Source organism: Sus scrofa, chromosome X (genome assembly GCF_054392235.1).
Source record: "Sus scrofa isolate SSC_HxYL_T2T_F1_AM1 chromosome X, Sscrofa_HxYL_maternal_Yorkshire_Landrace_v2.0, whole genome shotgun sequence".
Classification (NCBI taxonomy): domain Eukaryota; kingdom Metazoa; phylum Chordata; class Mammalia; order Artiodactyla; family Suidae; genus Sus; species Sus scrofa.
In genome coordinates, this window is record NC_139401.1 from 47,371,404 (window position 1) to 47,397,312 (window position 25,909).

General features: G+C 43.3%; 1 protein-coding gene and 1 long non-coding RNA gene across 7 annotated transcripts in view; both read left to right on the top strand.

Annotated features, from left to right (window-relative positions):
• The window catches only part of CLCN5 (chloride voltage-gated channel 5), a 203,043-nt gene that overhangs the window by 125,963 nt on the left and 51,171 nt on the right, over positions 1-25,909 (top strand). For 4 of the 6 annotated variants that reach the window (NM_214139.2, XM_085006329.1, XM_085006322.1 and 1 more), the window contains 1 exon segment: positions 14,144-14,290. In NM_214139.2, coding sequence (NP_999304.2) covers positions 14,144-14,290 — 147 coding nt within the window. 6 annotated transcript variants of the gene reach the window in all.
• Positions 476-8,466, top strand: LOC146394589 (uncharacterized). The gene is made up of 3 exons (XR_014835414.1): positions 476-531; positions 993-5,623; positions 6,158-8,466. It is a non-coding gene; the product is annotated as an uncharacterized LOC146394589 (long non-coding RNA).

A 25,909-nucleotide genomic window follows, 5' to 3' on the forward strand; every position in this document is an offset into this window, starting at 1 on the left:
GTGTAGGTTGCAGACGTGGCTTGGATCCTTCATTGCTGTGGCTCTGGCGTAGGCTGGCCGCTACAGCTCTGATTCGACCCCTAGCCTGGGAACCTCCACATGCCGTGGGAGTGGCCCTAGAAAAGGCAAAAAGACAAAATAAATAAATAAATATTCTCTATCATACCCATATCAAGAAATAAATCTTCCATCTTGGAATATTTTTAAAAATTTTATTCTGAAATAAATGTTATTTGTAAAAAAATCCATTCTTGACATCTGTTGAGATAATTATGGCCTTTAAAATTTCGTCTGTTAATCTGATAAATGATGTTGACAGTTTCCCTTGGGATCTCAATCTTGTGTTCTCGGAATAAACTCTCCTTATTTATAGTAGGCAGATCTTTCAATGTAACCCTATATTCAGTTTCTTAAAGTTTATTTTGGTAATTTACTAATATATTTCAAAGTGAATGTGATGTATAAAATTTGAGTTTTTTTTTTTTTTTTTTTTTTGGTCTTTTTTAGGGCTGTACCTGTGGCGTATGGAAGGTCCCAGGCTAGGGGTCAAAATGGGGCTACAGCTGCTGGCCTACGCCACAGCCACAGCAACACGGGATTCGAGCCACATCTGCCACCTACACTGTAGCTCACAGCAACGCTGGATCCTTAACTCACTGAGTGAGGCCAGGGTTTGAACCATTGTCCTCATGGATACTAGTTGGGTTCATTGCCGCTGAGCCACAGTGGGAACTCCTGAGTGGTGTCTTTGTCAGGCCTGGCAGGCTCTTGTCCTTGAACTTTAGGGTGCTTCTCTAGCCATCTTGTTTATCATTCTTTGGAAAGCCTTTCTAACAGAGTGTTATATTTACAGTATCTCTGAGATAAAACCAAAGAAAAAGTTGATCTGCTAAGGGAAGATAGCTTATTATTGTATCAATTTTAATTTCTCTGACTTTTTACTTTTTTATTAATTTTTTTGCTTTTTAGGGCCACACCCACAGCATATGGAGGTTCCCAGGCTAGGGGTTGAATCAGAGCTACAGCCACTGGCCTATACCACAGCCACAGCAATGCCAGATCTGAGCCATGTGTGCGACCTACCCCACAGCTAATGGCAAGGCCAGATCCTTAACCCACTGAGTGAGGCCAGGGGTCGAACCCGCAACCTCATGGTTTCTAGTGAGATTCGTTTCTGCTGCGCCATGACGGGAAGTCCTCTCTGACTTTTTAAAGGCCTTTGTTTGTCTGCTAATATTTATTGCCCTTTCATCTGTTGAGATTCAGGTTTTTTTTTTGTGTGTGTGTTTTTTTGTTTGTTTGTTTTGGCTATGCCTGTGGTATGTGCATGTCCCCAGGCCAAGGATCAAACCTGCACCACACCAGTAACCAGAGCCACAGCAGTGACAATATTGAGTCCTTCACCTGCTGAACCACCAGGGAAAGTCTGGGATTCAGCTTTAATAATTTGAACAGTCTCTTCATATATCAAGGCTGTTTCTCCTTTGGAAAAATACTTATAGAAAATACTGTTTTGTTGTTTGCTTTACTTCCACATCTGTCAACAGTGTCTCGTCTGACTGGTTTGTCTTCTTCCTCCTTTTTCCCAATCATGAGGGTTGCCCAAGTACGATTTCTCCATTCTGTGTCCTTTCTCTCCTTTAATATTTCTCAAAGAGTGGTCTGGGCTTCTTGAGACGCTTTCATGGGGTCTGCACCGTCAAAACTATTTTCATATTAATATTAAGACCTGCTTTGCCTTTTTCATTCTCATTTTGTCATGAATATACACTGGAGTTTTCTAGAAGCTGTATAACAGGTGCTGTCATTACTCTGATGGCTAATGGAATAAGTGACCTCTGAAGGCAGACATTACAAAGATTTGCAGGAGTTCCCTGGTGGTAAAGCAGGATCCAGCATTATCACTGCTGTGGCTCGGGTTGCAGCTATGGCACCATTTGGATTCCTGGCCTGGGAACTTCTGCATGTCATGGGTGGGGCCAAGGGAAAAAAAAAAGATTTGCAAAATGCCTCTCACTAATTTTATTTTTGCTGTGTATAATACATTTATTTTTTATTAAAGTTTAGTTGATTTACAGTGTTTCCTCAATTTCTGTTGGATAGCAGAGTGACCCAACCACACACAGTTGCCTGTGCTGTACAGTAGGGCTCCCTTGCCCATCCATTCCAAATGTTACAGTTTGCATCCACCAACCCCAAATTCTCCATCCATCCCACTCTCTCCCCCTCCCCCCAGCAACCACAAATCTGCTCTCCATGTCTGTGATATGTTTGTATTTTGTAGATAGGATCATCTGTGCCGTATTTTAGATTGCACATATAAGCCATATTACATGATATTTGTCTTTCTCTTTCTGACTTACTTCACTGAGTATGAGAATCTCTAGTTTCATCCATGTTTGTGCAAATGACATTATTTTATTCTTTTTCATGGCTCAGTAATAATCCATTGTATATACGTACCATATCTTCTTAATCCATTCATCTGTTGATGGACATTTAGCTTGTTTCCATGTCTTGGCTATTGTGAATAGTGCTGCAATGAATATTGGGGTGCTTGTATATTTTTGAATGAAGGTTTTGTCTGGATATATGCCCAGCAGTGGGATTACTGGGTCATATGGTAGGTCTATATTTAGTTTTCTGAGGTACCTCTATACTGTTTTCCATAGTGGTTGTATCAGTTTACATTCCCACCAACAGTGAAGGAGGGTACCTTTTTCTCCACACCCTCTCCAGCATTTGTTATTTGTTAACTTGTTGATGATGGCCATTCTGACTGGTGTGAAGTGGCACCTCATTGTAGTTTTGACTTGCATTTCTCTAATAATTAAAGACGTCGAGCATTTTTTCATGCGCCTGTTTGCCATCCGTATGTCTTCTTTGGAGAAATGTCTATTTTAGGTCTTCTGCCAGTTTTTCGGTAGGGTTGTTTTTTTTTGTCGTTGTTGAGTTGTAATAGTTATTTATATATTTTGGAGACTAGGCCCTTGTCTGTTGCATTGTTTGCAAAGATTTTCTCCCATTCTGTGGGTTGTCTTTTCGATTTTTAAGTGTTTTCCTTTGCTATGTAAAAGCTTTTAAGTTTAATTAGGTCCCATTGGCTTATTTTTGTTTTTATTGACCTTATTCTATGAGGTGGATCAAATAAGATGTTGCTGTGATTTATGTTGAAGAGCATTCTGCCTATGTTTTCCTCTAGGAGTTTTATAGTATCTGGCCTTATATTTATGTCTTTAATCCACTTCGAGTTTATTTTTGTGCATGGTGTTAGAGAGTGTTCTAATTTCATTCTTTTACATGTAGCTGTCCAGTTTTCCCAGCACCGCTTATTGAAGAGATGATCTTTCTTCCACTGCATAAGTTCTTGACTCCTTTGTCATAGATTAGTTGACCATAGGTGCTTGGATTTATTTCTGGGCTTTCTTTCTTGTTCCATTGATCTATATTTCTGTTTTTGTACCAGTACCACAATGTTTTGATAACTGGAGCTTTGTAGTATTGTCTGAAGTCAAGGAGCCTGATACCCCCATTTCCATTTTTCTTTTTCAGTATTACTTTAGCTATTCAGGGTCTGTTATATTTCCATACAAATTTTTAAATATTCTCAGAGTTTCCGTCATGGCTCAGTGGTTAATGAATCTGACTAGGAACCATGAGGTTGCAGGTTCGATCCCTGGCCTTGCTGAGTGGGTTAAGGACTGGGCGTTGCTGTGGGCTGTGGTGTAGGTTGAAGACAAGGCTCGGATCCTGCATTGCTGTGGCTCTGGCGTAGGCCGGCAGCTGCAGCTCCGATTGGACCCCTAGTCTGGGAACCTCCATATGCCGCAGGAGCAGCCCTAGGAAAGGCAAAAAGACAAAAAAACAAACAAAAAACAACAAAAAAACCAATTTTTGAATATTCTGTTCTAGCTCTATGAAGAATGTCCTTGGTAGTTAGATTGGGATTGCATTGCATTACCATGGGTAGTACAGTCATTTTGACAATATTGGTTCTTCTAATCCAAGAGCATGGTATAGCTTTCCATCTGTTTGTGTTATCTTTGATTTCTTTCATCAGCATTTTATAGCTTTCAGAGTATAGTTCTTTTGTCTCTTTAGGTAGGTTTATTCCTAGGTATTTTATTCTTTTTGAGGTAAATGGGATGGTTTCTCTGATTTCTCTTTCTGATCTTTCATTGTCTGTATATAGAAATGCAATCAATTTCTGTATATAAATTTTGTATCCTGCAACTTTGCCAGATTCATTGTGGATTCCTTTTATTTCTTTTTCTTCTCTGATTTCTGTTGCTAGGACTTCCAAAACTATGTTGAATAGTAGTGGTGAAAGTGGGCATCCTTGTCTTGTTCCTGATCTTAGTGGAAATGTTTTCAGTTTTTTTTCCACTGAGAATGACCTTAACTGTGGGTTTGTCATATATGGCTTTTCTTACTTTGAAGTAGGTTCCCTCTCTGCCCACTTTCTGGAGAGTTTTTTTTTTTTTAAATACAGATTTTTTTCAAAGGTTAATATTAACATATAATGGGATGAATCTTGTTATATTTGAATATATGAACAGGTATTTATTGTAACATTTCCAGATTTAAATTTCTAATTCAATAAATATCTATAGCTAGAACACATATAAGTAAAAGCTCTTTAGGTCCCTCAATAATTTTGAAGACTAAATGGATCCTGAGACCAAATAGTTTGAGAGGAGTTCCCTAGTGACTCAGTGCATTAGGATCTGGGGTTGTCACTGCTGTGGCTCAGGTCAGTGCTATCGTATGGGTTTGATTCCCTGGCCTGGCAGGTGCAACCAAAAATGTTTGAGAACTGCTACCCTCGTCCTGTGTTTTGAGTCCTGTCTTTTCTCACAACCCTTACTCATCTGTGAGGATGACGCCCCGATGAAGATCATGCTGTGAAAAGAAGCACTATTATTTCCTCCGGGGACTTTTTACTCAAAATTTTGACAGGTAGTGGAGGTGCTTTCGGTTAAGGATTGTTCCACACCCCTGAAATAAGGCACCTTGGAGACTCCTCTCCAAGATTTGCATTTCATTTCTACCTCTCAAAATAAAGTAACTGAAACTGGAATTGGAGTGGAAACTAGATTATTTACTGAGCTCTCTCTGTGTGTCAGGCACTTAGGAACACAGGTTTAAGTCACCCTGTCTGCAAGTAGCTCAAAGTATAGTGGGCAGAAGGAGGGTGATTTTATGTCTGTGCCAGTCTTTATCACCTTCCATGTTTATGTTGAGGGTTGACCTAATGTTCTATTTTTAATGATTTTATCATTAGTATTAATGATAGTCTTAATGATAATACTCTTATCTTGGTAAATTTTATAATGCCTCTCAACCCTTTCTTCCTCTTGCCTTCTCCCTTTTCCATGTTTGTGATGTCTAGCATATATCCCTTACACAGAATGCCACTTGCAGGTCAACAGTTATCTTTGTTGAGCCAAAAAAAAAAAAAAAAAAGGAGTTCCCATTGTGGCTCAGTGGGTTACAAGCCCGACTAGTATCCATGAGGATGCAGGTTCGATCCCTGGCCTGGCTCAGGGGGTTAAGGAGCCAGCATTGCCCTGAGCTGTGGTGTAGGTCTCAGACGCGGCTCTGATCCTGCATGACTGGGGCTGTGGTATAGGCCGGCAGCTGCAGCTCCGATTGGACCCCTAGCCTGGGAACCTCCATATGCTGCGGGTGCAGCCCTGTTACCATGGGAATATGTGATATACTTTATATTTTTATTTGAAGGGTCATGTGTCAATAAGCCTGCCTATTCAGGTTTGTACATTTGTTTTTGCCAAATGGGCTAGTTGGGATGGAAATACTAATTTATTTGTACCAACACGTGTCGCTGTCATTAGTTAAACAAGATGCTAGTGTGCCATACCACAAATTAGCACCACCCGACCCCATCCCCACCTGGCTCTTTCCTTATAACTGTTGGGAACATGTGCTCCTTCTACCCCTTTGTCCCCTTCCTCCTCCTGCCCAAATCATCTACAGCAAAACTGGAAATGGCAAACTGCCTTCCTAGCCCTTTCTTCCTTTCTCACTTCCAGTCCACTGCTGCCGCTCTTACCTCCTAAAAGTATTTTTTTTTTTTGTCTTTTTGGGGCCGCACCCATAGCATATGGAGGTTCCCAGGCTAGGGGTCCAATCGGAGCTGTTGCTGCCAGCCTATGCCAGAGCCACAGCCACACGGGATCCAAGCCGTGTCTGCAACCTACACCACAGCTCACGGCAACACTGGATCCTTCACCCACTGAGCGAGGCCAGGGATCGAACCCGCAACCTCATGGCTCCTAGTCAGATTCATTTCCGCTGTGCTACGACGGGAACCCCAAAGTGTGCTTTTTTATCATGTGGCTCCTCAGAAACTACACTGACTCCATCGGCTTCACAGACACTTCCCGATCTGTCTCCATCCATTTGGTCATAGCCAGCCAGTCCTCTCGTCAAGCACAAATGCCACCCTCATTCTCATCTGGAGCCTCTGGCCATTATATTTCCTGGTCCTGGCATACCCTCTTTCCTCCACGAAGCCTTCTCTAGCTCACCATCTCCTCTCCATTTTCTCAACGCCACTTTCCCTTTTATTCTAACAGTTTAACACTTAGCTGCTGTGTAGTTGCATTCTGTGAATGTATCCTCCCCCAGCTTGACCGTAAATTCCTTGAGGGTAGTGACAGGGTAACAAATGCTTTTTGTATCCTTCATCCTCTCCCCCTCATAGGGCAAGGCATAAATTTATTGAGTGACGGCCCCATAAATATGTTGATTGGCTATTAACCCTTCGTCCCCAACAAGACTCCCCCTGAGTAAGCATTTATCGAATACCTTGTCTGGAACAACACTAGAGTTGTTGAGACAACAGAAATGAGAAGGACATGGTGTAGTCACAAGACTCCAGTGGAAGAGATTATGCAATCAACATAGATGTCTGGACAAAGGGGGGCTGAGGGAAAAGCCTGTTTGAGCTGGCCCTAGACGGATTGAATGGGATTTCACCCGGCTGAAAAGAGGACGGGGGCGGGGGTGGCTGGATAGGATTTCAGACGGAATATCTGGCCTGAGCAAAGGCATGGGGGTGTAAAAATACATGGCCTCTGTGGAGCCTAACAAATCTGGTGGCAGAAGATACGTCTCTCTGGGGGAATGGGATCTAGATTTGAAAGGGCTCTGAATGCGATGCAAAGAAATAGAAACTTGACCCAAAAGGCCGGGGGGAACCAGCTTATGATTTTAAGCAAGAAGGTGACAGAAGACACTGAAAGTGTCAGCTATGTAATACAGATGTTGACCAAAGAACATCCCCCCCTGTTGGCCCAGCACCCCCCCCCCGCCCCGTTGGCCCTCCCCATAGCCCTCCATTATATGACAAGCCCTATAGTAATCCACTAGTTGGGATAAAAAAACAAATCCTGTTCCTTTGTTCCTGATCAACCCTAACGTCTGGTTGACCTCAGGCTTGTGACCATCTAGAGGTTTGACTTATTCCAGATATTCCATTCCCTGGACTGATATGTCAGTACAAAGCCCCAAAGTGTTGGGGAAAGAGCAATAGGCTTAGAAGCCAACTAAAGGCAGAATCCAATCTCAGCTTTGAGGAACTTTAAGTTGTTTCCTCATTATCCTGCTGCCTTAACTTTTTCTTTGGAACTTTTTAATGTCTGCCAATTAAAACCAAAGACAACCAGAGCAGATCATCCACGGGTCCCTATGACTCTGAGTTGTCCTGATTATGGGTATTTTCTTGGTTGGACTCCACTTGGTTGCATCTGTTTCACATGATGTGCTTGCTGCTGCTACTTTTCTTTTGTTGACCCTTTATTTCTCTGTACTTGTTAAGGAAGCACTTTATAACCCAAACACTGCACCAGATAGCTGCTCCAGGAAATGTTTGAAATGAGGCACCTCAATTTAGCTGGAGTGTTCTGTGTCAGTGGGTTACAGGAAGGAGTTTGTAAGGTCCCTATGGGGAAACGGAAAAGTTTTCCAACTTCTCCTTTGTTGAGTCTTCATCTTGTAGCGTCATTATTTTGTTTTAATGAATTCCCAGAACAATATGTTCACCCTCTGAAAATACAACTACAGGACATATTCCAAAGCCAACTATAAATTTTTTTTGGACTCCTCATACTTTTCCCTCCTATGATTTGTGTGGCTAATGTAGAGTTCCTGGAACTGTGTATTTTAAAATCATTTCCTGGAGTTCCCGTCCTGACGCAGCGGAAATGAATCCAGCTAGGAACCACGAGGTTGTGGGTTCGATCCCCGGCCTCTCTCAGTGGGTTAAGGGTCTGGCCTTGTGGTGAGCTGTGGTGTAAGTTCCAGACGCAGCTCGGATCTGATGTGGCTGTGGCTGTGGCACAGGCCAGCAGCTATAGCTCCGATTGGGCCCCTAGCCAGGGAACCTCCATGTGCCGTGGGTACAGCCCTTAAAATAAATAAATAAATAAATAAATAAATAAATAAATAAATAAATAAATAATTTCCTGAATGAAACAGGGAACCAGTGAAGAGGGAGGGAAAGGATTCTGCATCATTTTGCAAATGTTCTTGCCTACTTTCAGGGCTAGTCCCTGGAATTCACCGGCATTTAATGAATTTAAACAGAAAGAAAATCTCTCCAGTTGTACCATGATATTAGCCTCAGTTCTTCTCATCAGCTAAAAACGGTGTTTATTCTCTGTTAAGATTTCTAGAACCCTGGCATACCTACTCTTGAGATTGAATGCTTTTATAGGTTCATTGAATGTAGTTCATATTTGTAGACAAATATCAACTGCAAATATTGGCTCTAATGCCACCTGCATTTGAAAGGGAAAGTCAATGTGGGGGTGAGGGCAGGGAACATGCCTTGTTTGGATTTTATTATTTGTGCTTAGGTTAATGTTATTTCTGCTTGTTTTTCATTTTCATCCGATTGAGTTTCAAGTGGCAACAGAAGTGTCAAGTGGAATTCTTGGGCATTCAGGACTGGAGCTTGAGATAGAGGTGAGAGCTAGAGATAGTAGGTTTCCTTAAAGGATAAGATAAAGGAAATCTGAGCAAGGCAGGGAAGGATCTGTTATCTCCGTTGGATCCAGACAGCAAAGTAGAAAAGCTATTTTTTTTTCTTAAATAAAGGCACTTCTGGAATTCCCATTGGGATTCGGCGGTAACGAACCCAACTAGCATCCATGAGGATGTGGGTTCAATCCCTGGTGTCACTCAGCAGGTTAAGGATCCGGCATTGCTGTGAGCTGTGGTGTAGGTCACAGATGCGGCTTGGATCCGGCATTCCGGTGGCTGTGGTGTAGGCTGGCAGCTATAGCTTGATTCGACCCCTAGCCTGGGAACCTCCCTATGCCGCAGGAGTGGCTGTACAAAGCAAGATAAATAAATAAATGAAGACACTTCCTGGACGACAGGCGGGAAGACTGCGAGATTCCGAATTTCCTTGGTGGCGTTAGTCATAGCAAAAAAACTGCCAAGGGTCCTGTGGTAGGTTAGACTTAGAAGAGGCAGCGGAGGCAGGGAACTAGTTAAGTGCATTTTTGCAGGTGTGCTGGGAGGAGGGGAGTGAAGGGATTAGGAGAGAGCAGGGGAAGAGTCCCAAGAGGATGAAGGATTGGCTGGCAGTGAGGGAGCTTGGCTGAGCCTGCAAAGCATGGCTTCTTAGTATCCTAGGAAACCTTGGATCCCAATAGAAGGGTTAGAGATTTTGTAGCTGAGGAAATAGATTTCTGATGGATAATTTTCGACACTATTCGTACCTGTCGGTAAAGAACCCTGCCTTCTCGACCTGACCACGTGTCACCATGGAAAGCATGGTAGTATTCCTGGGGAACCTATTATTTTGGCTCCTGTCTGCACAGAGTTCACCACCCTATTGGTGGGTACTAAAGAAGGTTACTGAGAATGCATTTCTTTTATTTATATTCATCCTTATCCATAAATGAATGGCAGATTTCCCTTGAAATATCTGTTCTCTTGGTTTTAACCCCCACCATGATGTTGATAACTCCCAAGTCTTTACCTCTCAATCTTCATCTCATCTGGCCTACCCAGCATCATTTTTCTATTTTTCTTTTTTCTTTTTTTGTCTTTTTGCCTTTTCTAGGGCCGCTTGCATGGCATATGGAGGTTCCCAGGCTAGGGGTCGAATCGGAGCTGTAGCCGCCAGCCTACACCACAGCCACAGCCACGCGGGATCTGAGTCGAGTCTGCAACCTCCACCACGGCTCACGGCAACGCCGGATCCTTAATCCACTGAGCAAGGCCAGGCATCGAACCTGCAACTTCACGGTTCCTAGTCGGATTCATTAACCACTGTGCCACACCAGGAACTCCCCAGCATTATCTTTCTATCTGTCCCACTATCCCACAATGATTTGGACATAGTTGGTGGTTCAAAATGTCACTCACGCCAGCCTCCTCTGTCAAGCTGACCTCTTTATCACAAGTGAGATGTTGTGAAATTTAACACGTGATTTAGGGCTTAACCTTTCTTTCTTTTTTTCCCTTTTTTTTTAAGGGCCACTCCCACGGCATATGGAAGTTCCCAGGCTAGGGGTCTAACTGGAGCTGTAGCCGCCGGCGTACACCACAGCCACAGCAACGCGGGATCCAAGCCGCATCTGTGACCTACACCACAGCTCACTGCAACACCGGATCCTTAATCCACTGAGCGAGGCCAGGGATTGAACCTGTGTCCTCATGGATGCCAGTCAGATTCGTTTATGCTGAGCCATGATGGGAACTCCGAGCTTAACCTTTCTTAAAACACTAACTGGACAAGTTACTTAGGCTCTCTGAGCTTCAGTTTCCTCATCTATACCAGGAGTGCTAATTAATGCCAGAGCATAGAAACATTGGAAAAATTAAGTAAAAGTGTTCACTTTAATCGCATAGCCCAGGGACTGAAAATTGATTAAGTCCTGGTAAATGTTGGTTCTTTTGGAGTTCCTGTCATTGTTCAGTGCTTAACAAACCTACTAGTATCCATGAAGATGCAAGTTTGATCCTTGCCCTTGCTTAGTGGGTTAAGGCTCTGGCGTTGCTACGAGCTGTGGTGTAGGTCGCAGATTCGGCTCGGATCCTGAGTTGCTGTGGCTGTGGTGTACGCCGGCAGCTAGAGATCTGATTTGACCCCTAGCCTGGGAACCTCCATATGCCGTGGGTGAGGTCATAAAAAGACAAAAGACAAAAAAAAAATGTTGGTTCTTTCTCCTTTATGCTCAAGGTTTAAGATATTTAATGTATCTGCTGTGATTCCAGTTTTTTAGGCCTAAGATTTAATTTAACCTGTTTGGTCTTTACCACATTCTTGCACATAATTCTGATAACCCAGAGTAAGAAATTTCTTAAAAGAATTGTAAGGAGTTCCCTTGTGGTGCAGTGGGTTAAGGATCTGGCATTGTCATTGCAGTGGCTCAGGTTGCTTCTGCAGCATGGGTTTGATCCCTGGCCTTGGAAGTTCCACATGCTGTACGCACAGCCAAAAATAAAACAGAGGAGTTCCCATCGTGGCGCAGTGGTTAACAAATCCGACTAGGAACCATGAGGTTGCAGGTTCGATTCCTGGCCTCACTCAGTGGGTGAAGGATCCGACGTTGCCGTGAGCTGTGGTGTTTGTTCACAGACATGACTCAGATCCTGTGTTGCTGTGGCTGTGGTGTAGGCCGGTGGCTATAGCTCCGATTCGACCCCTAGCCTGGGAACCTCCATATGCCATGGGAGCGGCCCTAGAAGAGGCAAAAAGAAAAAAAAAAAAAGAAAGAAAGAAAGAAAGAAAACAGTCGTAATACCTCAAAAGGAATATGATTTGCCTAATCCAATAGAACTTTGTTGACTATGATACTCGATCAAGATTTCATCAAAATAAAAAAATGAAAGGGGGAGTTCCCTTGTGGTGTAGTGGGTTAAGGATCCAGCACTGCCACTACAGCAGCTTGGGTTGCTTCTGTGGCACAAGTTTGATCCTGGCCTGGGAACTTTCACACAGCCCCTGCATGCCCCCCCGCCCCAATGGAGTGAAGCAGGGATAAATTTGGCTGTAATGCAGGGTTTTTTTTTTTAAATCAATGTAAGATTTTTTTTGGGTAAAATTTGATAATATGAGGATTCCCACTTGGGACGTAGAAAGTATATCATCCTAAATATTAAATTCTTGAGCAGAAAACAGCATTGAAAGGCTCAGTATTGGAGTTCCCGTCGTGGCGCAGTGGTTAACGAATCCGACTAGGAACCATGAGGTTGTGGGTTCGGTCCCTGCCCTTGCTCAGTGGGTTAACGATCTGGCGTTGCCGTGAGCTGTGGTGTAGGTTGCAGACGCGGCTCGGATCCCACGTTGCTGTGGCTCTGGCGTAGGCCGGCGGCTACAGCTCCGATTAGACCCCTAGCCTGGGAACCTCCATATGCCGCCGAAGCGGCCCATAGAAATAGCAAAAAAAAAAAAAAAAGACAGAAAAGCTCAGTACGCCTCTTTTTCCCAGTATTTCTGTGCATCTATATTGTGTTAGGAGCTCTGGGAGAGTCAGAGGCATGAAATGTTTTTCCACTCTGAAGCAGCTAGCGCATTTCTCAATACCGATATCTAGTTTTTATTTTGGCTGATTACTTGTGAACTCCCATGAACTTTGTATGCCTGTCCTCATTTGGTTTGCTCATTTGCATGGTTCTCAAAACACTGCTATCAACTACATGGTAAGCGTAGTAGTGCATTTATCTGGAAGGTATCTGAATATGCTAAGTATATATGTCTATATTCTCAAAATAAGAGCATGAAACAAGACATATGAATAATTGGTAACCCAAAAGGTGAAAACTACCCCAAATGTCCATCAACTGGTAAGTGGATAAAGAAAATGTGGTATGGCCTGGGAGGTAGGGATAAAGTAGGTGGTTGGGATTAACATATATATACACTGCAATATATAAAATAGAGGAGTTCCCATAGTGGCTCAGTGGTTAACTAATCTGACTAGGAACCATGAGGTTGCAGGTTCGATTCCTGGCCTTGCTCAGTGGGTTAAGGATCTGTCGTTGCTGTGAGCTGTGGTGTAGGCTGGCGGCTACAGCGCCGATTTGACCCTAGCCTGGGAACCTCCATGTGCCACGAGAGCGGCCCTAGAAAAGGCAAAAAGACAAAAAAAAAAAATATATATATATATATATGTATGTATATATATAAAATAGATAACCAACAGGGACCTACTGTATAGCACAGGGAACTATATTCATTGTTTTGTAATAACCTATAAAGGAAAAGAATCTGAAAAAGAATGTATATATTTTGCTGTAAGTGAATGGAAGGTTTCCCTTGGAATATCTTTTCCTTGGAATATCTATCTGTATATATGTATGCATGTATGTATGTGTGTAGGTATACCTGAACTACACCTGAAATTACACAACATTCTAAATCAACTATACTTCATTTTAAAAAATGTGCTGTATCCATACAATGGGTATGATTCAGTCCTAAAAAGAAATGTAGTACTGATAGATGCCATAGCATGGATAAGCCTCGACAAAATTAAGAGAAGTGAAAGAAGCCAGACACAAAAGGCCACATATTGTCTGATTACTTTTATTTGAAATATCCAGAACCAGCCAATCACAGACACAGAGAATAGAGGCAGATCCCCATCGTGGCGCATCGGAAACGAATCCGACTAGGAACCATGAGGTTGCGAGTTCCATCCCTGGCCTCGCTCAGTGGGTTAAGGATCCAGCATTGCCGGGAGCTGTGGTGTAGGTCGCAGACGCGGATTGGATCTGGCGTTGCTGTGGCTGTGGCGTAGGCCGGCAGCTGTAGCTCCGATTCAGACCCCTAGCCTGGGAACCTCTATATGCTGCAGGTGGGGCCCGAAAAAGACCAAAAAAAAATCAGAGAGAGAGAATAGAGGCTATAAAGGGCTGGGGAGTTATGTTTACGGGGTAACAAGTTTCTACTTGGGATAATGAAAATTTTCTGGAAATGCTTAGTGATGATGATTGCACAACAGAGTAAATGTTCTAAATGCTACTGAATTGTCTAGTTTAAAATGGTTCAAATGGTAAGTTTTGTATTATGTGTATTTACCACAATAAAAAAAAAAGAATAAGTGGTAAGGAGCCTGGAAGTCATTGTAATAAGCCTCCTGCTTTTCTTTCTGCACAGGAGCCATGGATAACAGGGGCTTTCAGCAGGGAAGTTTCAATAGCTTCCAGAGCAGCTCCAGTGATGAAGACTTGATGGACATACCAGGGACAGCTATGGATTTCTCCATGAGAGATGATGTGCCTCCCTTAGATGGAGAAATAGAAGGTATCATTACTGCTGATGACAATTTATCTTTATCTTATTTTATTTTCACCTTTTTTTTTTTTTTTTTTTTTGTCTTTTTACCATTTCTTGGGCCGCTCATGCGGCATGTGGAGGTTCCCAGGCTAGGGGTCCAATCGGAGCTGTAGCCACCGGCCTATGCCAGAGCCACAGCAACACAGGATCCGAGCCGAGTCTGCGACCTACACCACAGCTCACGGCCACGCTGGATCCTTAACCCACTGAGCAAGGCCAGGGATCGAACCCGCAACCTCATGGTTCCTAGTCGGACTCGTTAACCACTGCACCACGGCGGGAACTCCTTATTTTTACCTTTTTAAGGCTGAACTGGTGGCATATGGAAGTTCCCAGGCTAGGGGTCGAATCAGAGTTGCAGCGGCTGGTTTATGCCATAGCCACAGCAATGCCAGATCTGAGCCGCCTCTGTGACCTCAGCCTGCGGCAGCTGCTGCCTGCGATCGGGGCCAGGGATTGAACCCTCCTTCTCATGGATACTAGTCGGGTTCATTACCGCTGAACCATGACAGGAACTCTGACAATTTATCTTTATTTATTTATTTGTCTTTTTGCCTTTTCTAGGGCCGCTCCTGTGACATATGGAGGTTCCCAGGCTAGGGGTCAAATCGGAGCTGTAGCGGCCAGCCTATGCCAGAGCTACAGCAACAAAGGATCCGAGCCACATCTGCAACCTACACCACAGCTCACAGCAACGCCGGATCCTTAACCCCCTGAGCAAGGCCAAGGATCGAACCCGCAACCTCATGGTTCCTAGTCGGATTCATTAACCACTGAGCCACGACGGGAACTCCTATAATTGGGTTTTTGTTATCTGGAATATATTTATCAAATGAGAATTCCCCTTATTGATTATTTGGTTATCCAGTAATGGCATCCTTTTCAATGGCTGCCTTCAATTTCATGGTATAGCTTTACCATAGTTTACTTAACCAAGCTTCTAGTGATACACATTTTATTTGCTTTCAGTCTTTTGCTATTACAAACAGTGCTGCAGTGGACAGCGTTGTGTGTGTGTGTGTGTGTGTGTGTGTGTGTGTGTGTGTGTATCTCTTTTAAGTGTATGAAAGTATTTCTGTAGCATGAGTATATAAGAGTGCTTATTTCTCAACAGCCTTACTGGTGCTGAATATTATAATCCTTTTTTCATCCTTACAATATGATTACATGAATAAACAGATTCCTATTATGCTTTAATTTTTACTTTTTAAAATTCATGAGGTTGAGCGTATTTTCTTATGTTTCTTAGCCATTTCACTTTCTTTCTCTGCAAGTTTCCTGTTCACATGATCTTACTTTTCTAATGGGCTGATTATCTTATTTTCTATAGAAGCTTTTTGTGCTATTGTTATTATTTTTTCTCTTTTCTTGGGCCGCACCTGCGGCATATGGAGGTTCCCAGGCTAGGGGGTCTAATCGGAGCTGTAGCTGCTGGCCTACACCACAGCTACAGCAATACCAGATCTAAGCTGCGTCTATGACCTACACCCCAGCTCACGGCAACACCAGATCCTTAACCCACTGAGCAAGGCCAGGGATTGAACACGCAACGTCATGGTTCATGTCGGATTTGTTTCTGCTGCGCCTCAATGGGAACTCCCAAATATTTAAAATTTTTATATGACTAGGTATATCACCCTTTTGTGACTTCTGAGTTTCTTATTGTATTTAGAAAGGAGTGTATCAGTTTAAGATTAAGTTCAAATAATTAAAACTATTGTCTCATTCTTCAAGTGATTGGCATTGCCATTCTTAAAGTGAAGTCAGGGGACAAGAAACTACCGTCCAAATTCCTTTTCTTTTTTTTTTTTCCTTTTAGGGCTGCCCTGAGGCATATGGAATTTCCCAGGCTAGGGGTCAAATGGGAGCTGCAGCTGCCAGCCTACACCACAGCCACAACAACTCGGGATTTGAGCTCTGTCTGTGGCCTACACTGCAGCTCAGGGCAATGCCAGATCCTTAACCCACTGAGTGGGGCCAGGGATTGAACCCCCATCCTCATGGTTACTGGTCAGATTCGCTACCCGTGAGCCACAACAGGAACTCCTCCAACTGTCAGAATTCTTATTTAGCAAAGTTGTATTAAGGGCATATGACATTGAAGATATTTTGCTAGGTTCTGGGAATTATCAAGGCTTTAAAGCACCATCCATGACTTCTTCTTTTTTTTTTGTCTTTATTTTTTTTTTTTAGGGCCGCACCTGCAGCATATGGAGGTTCCCAGGCTAGGGGTCAAATTGGAGCTATAGCCACAGGCCTACACCACAGCCACAGCAACACCAGAGCCAGATCTGAGCCGTGTCTGCGGCCTACACCACAGCTCACAGCAATGCTGGATCCTCAACCCACTGAGTGCAGCCAGGGATCGAACCCGCAACCTTTTGGTTCCTAGTCGTATTTGTTAACCACTGCGACACGACGGGAACTCCCATCCATGACTTCTCGAACGTGATTGTAGCTAGCCAAACACTAAATACCTTACCTTATGAGAGTACCTACCTCTTAGAGTTGTTTTCAGGATTAAAAGAGATAACATATAAAGTGTTTATGTGTCTGGCATGGAGTTAATGCTCAATGAAAATTAGCTATTATTATTATTATTATTACTATTTTACTTCTATTACAACCGTATGTTATAAGTGCTATAGCTCTTATAAGAACTTAGCAGAGGATTCATTCTGTGTGTGTGTAGGATTGGAAAAAATTTCGCACAAAAGTTGTGTCTGAGAAGGACCTCGAAAGTTAAATTATTTGGTAGGAAGAAGAGCATTCAAGGCAGAATAGAAGCTTTTACAGAGCTAACAGGCATACTATACAGAAGAATAAAAAGACAGACTATAAGCCCAATTAAGTAAATTGGGGTCTTGAATATCGTGCTACGAAGTTTGAATCATGAGGACAAACTCCCTCGTGTACTCATTGGATAGACACTTTTTGAGCACCTGCTATAAACCAGGCATTCCTATAGGCACGGGGGATACAGAGGCAGGCTTAACATAGATAAGAGCCAAGCCGATCTGGAATTTAGATTTAGATGACTAAATAAATAAACAGATTCCCGAGTTAACTGCCCCATTGTGATAAGTCCTAGGATGGAAATAAACTGAATGACAATAGATGATAACCTGGGAGTAAGGCTTTCTTTGGAAAGGTCAGGGAAGGCTTCTCTGAGGGGAGGTGACCAGCTTGGTATAGGTGAATGTACCAGTGTGGAAAACCACAGGTTCAAAAGCAGACATGACATTTGCCTGGTAAAGATACCTCAGGGCAGCGACAGTAGAAGAGAGCCGCTGAATTTAAAGTTCAAAAAAGAAAGGTACTCATGGTTTGGTATTTGATGGTTTTTCCCATTTGCCTACTAATATAAAAGGAATGTGTGTATTACTTCCATTATTGTGTGATTATAACCATAGTGAGTCAATTGTACCAATTACTGGTTTCTAGGGAGGTGGTCAGTTAGGGTAGCCATAAAGTTAAACTGGCTACCTTTACTTAAGGCTTCTGGCTAAACCACAGTGGTTTAGCCTAATTATCATTATTGCCATTATTGCTTCTTTTTTTTTTGCTTTTTAGGGTCTCACCTGCGGCATATGGAGGTTCCCAGACTAGGGGGCGAATCGGAGCTATAGCCACAGGCCTATACCACAGCCACAGCAATGCGGGATCCAAGCCGTGTCTGCAACCTCCACCACAGCTCACGGCAACACCGGATCCTTAACCCGCCGAGTGAGGCCAGGGATCGAACCCGCCACCTCATGGCTCCTAGTCGGATTGTTTCCATTGTGCCATGACGGGAACTCCAGAAAAATTTTTTTTCAAATATTTTGAACTGTCGTTGGTTGAATCCATGGATGTGGATCTGTGACCTACACCACAGCTCACAGCAATGCTGGATCCTTAACCCACAGAGCCAGGCCAGGGATCGAGCCTGGGTCCTCATGGATGCTAGTCGGATTCATTAGCCCCTGAGCCATGATGGGAACTCCATCATCATTGCTTCTAAGAGAAATTGATTTCTCATAGCAGCCATGTGACTTCTTGTGTGTTCACGTTGCTCTCAGTAGGTAATTGGGCGACTATCCCTTATTCCCATTTAAATAAACTAGAAAACGGAGACAGATGGGATTTTTTGACCTTGCTTATGACTGGAATGTGGTTTTACCTGCATAGTCCTTTACCAGCTTTTCAGCAGCCTTTACAGGGGAATTACTCCTTGTGGTTTCCCAACGTCTGACCATATAATAATGAGGCTGTTTTCCATGAGCCACACACAAAAATCAGTCCACTTACACTACTCTATGGTGATAGAATTTTCCTGCTTTGCTTTTAAATTGTTCGCACTTTATTAAATGTTCTCACTTGGGATTTCCTAACAAACACAACAACAGGAAAAAAAGGTCATAAAGTCCTTGATACTTGGTGGTGAAACTGTGCATAAAATCTACATTTTATACCAGGCACAATGGCACGTACTAAAAAGATTAGTTAAAAGGAGCTTGAAAGGGCCGTAGAAGTGGTTCTTGTTTTCCAGATGGCTCGAGGGATTGATTTATGAGGAATGAATAAATAAATTATGCATGGCATGGTTAAATGCATCGGAGGTAGTGTTATAGTAGTCTGTAAATTAGAGGAAACATAAACACAGAGACCTGAAAAAAAGGGGAGGAGAGGGGAAAATAGAAAAAGGGCTTGAGTAACAGGAACACATTCTGAGCTGTTCTCATAGTGCATCTGTTCTCACTTGCCCGCCTTCGCAGCCTGGAACTCCTGGTCGGCAGTTCATTCACTTATTCGGTGTTTTATGGGAATATCTAGATACGAGCCCAGCACTGTGCTGTTGCAGTACTATTCTTGGATGTCCTCCCTCCCCTCACTTCCTTGTCTTTCTACCTGGCATGCTTTGCCACACACAGAGGAGACATTCCTGGCAAAGAAAGCCGCCCAAGTGAAGGCACACAGCAGCGTCTTTCCTACTCCAGAAGCCGTCTGCCTGTCTGCAGCCTGAGGCTCCCAGGGTGGAGAGGGCAGATAGGGTGGGAGATCAGTTCTAGGTGTGCTTTGGGACCTTATCTTGTAACCAAGGAGTCATCAAATGGTTTAAAAACAGAGGAATGATCTGATCAGATTTGTGTTTTAGAGAATTTATGGCCGAGTGGAGGATGGATTCAGGGAAAGAGTACACTGGAGACTGGAAGACCGGTTGAACTGTTCATTTTTTTAAAAAACAATCCAGGAGTTCCCATCGTGGCGCGGTGGAAACGAATCCGACTAGGAACCATGAGGTTGTGGGTTCGATCCCTGGCCACACTCAGTGGCTTAAGGATCTGGCATTGCCGTGAGCTGTGGTGTAGGTCACAGGTGAGGCTTGGATCTTCCATTGCTGTGGCTGTGGCGTAGGCCGGCATTGTAGCTCCAATTCAGATCCCTAGCCTGGGAACCTTCATATGCTGTGAGTGTGGCCCTAAAAAGCAAAATAAATTAATTAAACAAACAAAAACAAACAAACAGTGTAGGCAAAAGCGCAAAGGCCCTGAATTAAGACAGCAGGGACGGATGATAAGTATAGTTAATAAGTGCTCGAGAAATTTCTGAGTGGGGATCAATAGGGCCGATTTGACATGGAGAATAAGCCAGAAGCATCACAGATGACTTCAAAGCCCAGGTGGAGTAGGAGCAGGCCATCTCCCCCTTGCTAGTGAGAACATGCCCAGACCACCCCTGCAAGCCTCAGCAAAACCTCCTAAGGTCCCAGGGAAGGGAAAAAAAAAACAAACCTCTTTTAAAATGAAAAACATGATGGTGTACAAAATCCACCGTCTAAGTTATGAAACAGTTTTTGTTTGTTCTGCTCCTCTGTTAAAAAAATATATATATCATGGGGAGTTCCTGTCGTGGCTCAGTGGTTAACGAATCCGACTAGGAACCATGAGGTTGTGGGTTCGATCCCTGGCCTTGCTCAGTGGGTTAAGGATCTGGCGTTGCCATGAGCTGTGGTGTAGGTTGCAGACGCGGCTCGGATCCTGCGTTGCTCTGGCTCTGGCGTAGGCTGGCAGCTACAGCTCCGATTCAGACCCCTAGCCTGGGAACCTCCATGTGCTGTAGGAGCGGCCCAAGAAATGGCAAAAAGACAAAAAAAAAAAAAATCATGATATTCCTTAAGGGGGAAACAGAAAGCTTCTTGGGGTCCAGCTCGTGGAGAAAACTTAGCATCATCATCTCGAGCAATTATCGAACCATCGCCCATGAACTTCCCTAAACACTTAGCCTAAGAGAGTGGCAGTTGTCATTGCTGTTTTTTGAGCTTGGGAGGAAAAGAAGTAGCTCATATCAAAAGCTCTGTGGGACCATCAACCTCACCGGTTTTAGATGCCGAACCCTTTAAATGAAGCCTATGATAATGGTCCACAGGCTTAAAGGCTTCCTTTAGGCTCCTTTAATGGGAACATACCTGGTCAGATTTTTTTTTTTTTTGTCTTTTTTTGTTGTTGTTGTTGTTGTTGCTATTTCTTGGGCCGCTCCCGTGGCATATGGAGGTTCCCAGGCTAGGGGTTGAATCGGAGCTGTAGCCACCAGCCTACGCCAGAGCCACAGCAACGCGGGATCCGAGCCGCGTCTGCAACCTACACCACAGCTCACGGCAACGCCGGATCGTTAACCCGCTGAGCAAGGGCAGGGACCGAACCCGCAACCTCATGGTTCCTAGTCGGATTCATTAACCACTGCGCCACGATGGGAACTCCCCTGGTCAGATTTTAAAGCGTATGCCCTCTCGTCTCTCATATATATATCTCTATGTGTGTGTATATATATGTGTGTGTGTGTGTGTGTGTGTGTGTGTGTGTGTGTGTGTGTGTGTGTATTTGTATTAAGTAAAGTATCCATTTTATTCTGGTATACTTCATTTTTTGCCTAATGTCTCATGCAGGATTCCCCACCACTTTTATTTTTTTAAATTTTTTTATTATTTATTTATTTATTTTTGTCTTTCTGTCTTTTCTAGTGCTGCACTCATGGCATGTGGAGGTTTCCAGGCTAGGGGTCTAATCAGAGCCATAGCCGCTGGCTTACGCCAGAGCCACAGCAACACGGGATCCGACCTACACCACAGCTCACGGCAACGCTGGATCCTTCACCCACTGAGCAAGGCCGGGGATCGAACCCACAACCTCATGGTTCCTAGTCGGATTCGTTAACCACTGAGCCATGACGGGAACTCCTCCCCACCACTTTGTCTCCTCGGGCTTCCCCTTCCTTGGCTGTGATGGTTTCTTAGCCGCTTTGTCTATGGTGACCTTGACAGTTTTGAGGATTACTGGCCGGGTATTTATAGAATGTCCCTCAGTTGGGCTTTGTTTGATGTTTTTCTCATACTTCCACTGGGGTTTGGGGGAGGAAGACTGAAGGTGAAGTGTAATTCTTATCACATCATATCAAAGGTATATGCCGCTGCCAGTATGACTCATCCATTACTGCTGATGTTGACCTTGAGGCTGAGGCAGTGTTTGTCAGGTTTCTCCACTGTGAAGTTATTACTTTTTTTTTTTTCTTCATCCCTTCCATAATGTGTGCTTTGGAAGGAAGTCACTGCATAGCCTGCACTTGAGCAAGTTTTGCTCCACCTCCTTGAGGGTGACGTGTCTACCGAAACTATTTGGAATTGTTCCGCATGGGAAATTTCTCTCTTCTTTCCCATTTATTTATTCAATCACTTGTTTATATCAGTAGGGACTCATTTGTTTACTACTTGGGGTTATAATTCCATGATTATTTATTTTATTCAAAGTTTCTAGCTTTGCATCTGGAACTCTTTGAATGGGCTCTGTCTCCTTCCTCAGTCCGAGAACCAGCCAACTTCTCCAAGGAGCTCTGGTTCCTTTCTGTGGAGACTGGTATTAGAACCCAAGATCTGGGCACTGGGTGTGCTTTTTTTTTTTTTTTCCTTGTATTGGAGGATTGTTGCTTCTAGGCCCTCTCAGTAAGGAAATATAAATACATGTATATACTGACCTATGTATGTATGCATAACTATATGTAACCATCTGTGTCTATATTAAGGTAAACATGAGATCATACGGATATCTCTAATTCCAATCCATTATGACATGGATCATTCTTTTTTTTTTTTTTTGCTTTTTAGGGCTGCACCTGTAGCATATGGAGGTTCCAGGCTAGGGGTCCAATTGGAGCTACAGCTGCTGGTCTACACCATAGCCACAGCAACATCAGATCTGAGCCGTGTCTGTGACCTACAGCACAGCTCACCGCAATGCTGGATCCTTAACCCACTGAGCGAGGCCAGGGATCGAACCTGCAACCTCATGGTTCCTAGTCAGATTCATTTCTGCTGCACCACGAAACTCCTACATGGATCATTCTTGCCTCTTCCCTTGCTTGTTTGTAAGCTTCCTTTCCAGGTAGTGAGAAATGCACCTCCCACCCTCCACCATCCATTATTTAACTGTTCATTTCCAGGATATAAACATGGAGTTTCAAATTGTTAACCCTTAGCCTTTGCCTTTACTCTTATGAATGCCACTCATTTCCAGGTACTTGACTCAGCGTCTTTTTCCTCTACCCCTTTTAGTGAGGCTCTTTCACATATTTGTAATATAATTAGGTTCTTTCGTCACATTCTGCATTCCATCCTGGGATTTTTTTTTTTTAATTGCATACAGCTTTGTGCTGTAAAGCTCTAAGGATTTTGACAAATGCATAGTGACATGTATCCACAGTATCATGCAGAATAGTTCCATTGCCCTAAAAAATCCCCTGTATCTTATCTATTCAATGTCCTTCCTTCCTTCTGAGCCTCTGGCAAGCATTGATCCATTTTGATCTTCCTAAATTTGTCTTTTCCAGAATATCTTGATACATGGAATCATACAGTACCTAGATTTTTCAGGTCAACCTCTTTCACTTAGCAATATGCTTTTAAGGTTCTTCCAAGCCTGTGGTTGAGAGCTCATTCATTTTCACTGCCAAATAATATTCCAGTGTCTGAATATATCACAGTTTGTCTATTCATTCACCTACCTACTGAAAGACATCTTAATTTCTTCCAGTTTTTGGCAATTATGACTACAGCTGCTATAAACATCTGTGTGTAGGTTTTCCTATATGCATGAGTTTTCAAGTCAGTTGGGTAAATATATAGGTGTGCGATTGCTGGATTACTTGAAAAACTATGTTTAGTTTTGTGAGAAAATGCCAAACTGTCTTCTAAAGTGGCTGTTCCATTTTGTATTTCCACCCGCAATGAATGAGAGTTCCTCTCCCTCCACATCCTTGTGAGCAATTGGTATTGCCCATATTTTTTTACTGTTTTAAAGATTTTTATTTACTAATGCCAGATGTTATGCAGAAGTCAAATACCTTTATTTTTTATTTTGCGTTTTAGGGCCGCACCCGAAGCATATGGAAGTTCCCAGTCTAGGGCTCGAATCGGAGCTGTAGCTGCCGGCCCAACCCACAGCCACAGCCACAGCAATGCTAGATCTGAGCCACGTCTTTGATCTACACCACAGCTCACGGCAATGCCAGATCCTGAACCCACTGAGCGAGGCCAGGAGTCGAACCTGCAACCTCCTGGTCTCTAGTTGGATTCGTTTCCGCTGAGCCATGACGGGAACTCCAGTATTGCCCGTGTTTTGGATGTGAGCCATTCTAATAGGAGTGTACTGGGATCTTGTTTTAATTTGCATTACTCTAATGACAAATGATACTGAGCATCTTTTCACTTGCTCTTTGCCATCTGTATATCTTCTTGGGTGAGGTTCAGATCTTTTGATTTTAGACTTTCCAATATATACATTTAATACTATAAATTTCCCTAATGAATGCTTTCTCTGCATCCCACAAATTTTATGTTGTAGTTTCGTTTTCATTGACTTCAGAATGTCCACTCATGGGTTATTTGGAAATATGTTGCTTAATTTCCAGGTATTTGGCATTTTCCAGCGGTTTTTCTATTTCTGGTTTAGCTTAATTCCCTTAAACTACTAATTTAAGTAGTCACTTATGCTAGTGACTGGTTCTAGTTTAATTCCCTTGTGTTAGGATTTATGTTAAACTCTCTAGAAGTGGGGGTGGGGGGCGGGCTGTGTTTCTGTTTGGTGTAATTATTCACGCCAGGGGGTTAAATTCCTGTTGTGTCCTTGTTTTTGTTTCCCGTCTTGGTTTTGAGTTTCCTTAAATACAACTCCTTGAGAGAGATTCTGTGTCTTGCAGCTGTAATCCATGGTTCTTAAGTATATGGGAGCCCTATTTGATGTGGTGGTATGGTTTGGGGGAGCAGGTTTTTGTTTTGTTTTTTTTTTAACAATCTTCTGATTAAATCCCATGTCTGGTATCTTTGACCTTCACAAGATAGAATCCAGTGGTGTAGCTTTTTGTTCTCCCTGCCCCCTTACTCCTTTCCCTGACCTCAGCATTCCCAACCCATCTCTTGGAAACCCAGGCCCCTATTGACTTTGCTTTTTTCCCTTAGGTGAGACTGGAAGGCTGGGATGGGGGCTGGAGCTGGAAGAATGCCCTTCCCCCACAGGGATGAGGCTCCAGCAAAGTATTTTCCCCTGGAGCATAGGTCTTTGTCATAGGGAAAGCTTGGGCCTCTTTCACAGTGATAAGTCTTAGCTTCTCCTCCTCCTCCGAGGCAGGAGAGGAATCTTTCTTAGCCTTTCACTTTGAGCGCTTGGTGGGGTTCCTGAAGACAATACCTGCCAAAGCATAGGATCAGGAGTTTCTGATTCTCACACAAGTCCACCCTCAGCCTTCAACAGTCCATCACAGTTGCCATTGAAGGGTCCCTACCAGTTATGATTCCTGCATTTTCTACTCCAGGTAAGCAGATCTCTCTGTGTCTTGCTAGGACAAGCCCCTCTTTTCAGATCTGGGAAGTTTGTGGTTTCCCTTGCAACCTTAATTCTCTGGTGGGTCCAAGAAAAGTTATTGATCTTTCAGATGGTCTAGTTGTTTCTTGTTGTACAAATGGGAGCAACAATTTAACTTTATTTATTTCTTTTAATTGAAGTATAGTTAATTTACAGCATGGTGTTATTTTCTGGGGTACACCAAGGCAGCTTCTGAGCTGCTTACTTGCCAGAGCTGAATCTGGAAGCCCCCGACTTATTTGCTAATTAGTGCAACCCCTTTGATCCTCTCTTGAAGGAAGAAAAAAATCAGAGTCCATTTGCCCTCTAATACATCCTGAGTGGATTATTTTTAACTTCACCTTGTTCCAGTTTATGGCATTTATGGCATTTTGAGGTAGAGGAAAGGGTTGCTGTAATGTTTCAGGAGTGTGAACCGGATGTTTCCAGCGTCTGGCTAGCAGATACCCCAGATACTGGGGCCATGTTGGTATAGGTCTAGTTAGCCATGTACCAGAAGCGGTGTGTTATATACGTCAACTGCTGAGCTGAGTCTTGCTTTTTCTAAGGATTGGTAGTACCATTTTATGATCTTGCCAGAAGAGTGTTCTCTGATAACTGTGCAATCAAAATACCATTTGGAATTCCTCAAAGCTTAAGGTCTTCTCCAGAGTCATTCAGCACAATGTAATAAATGACCCACAAATAGTTATTGCTA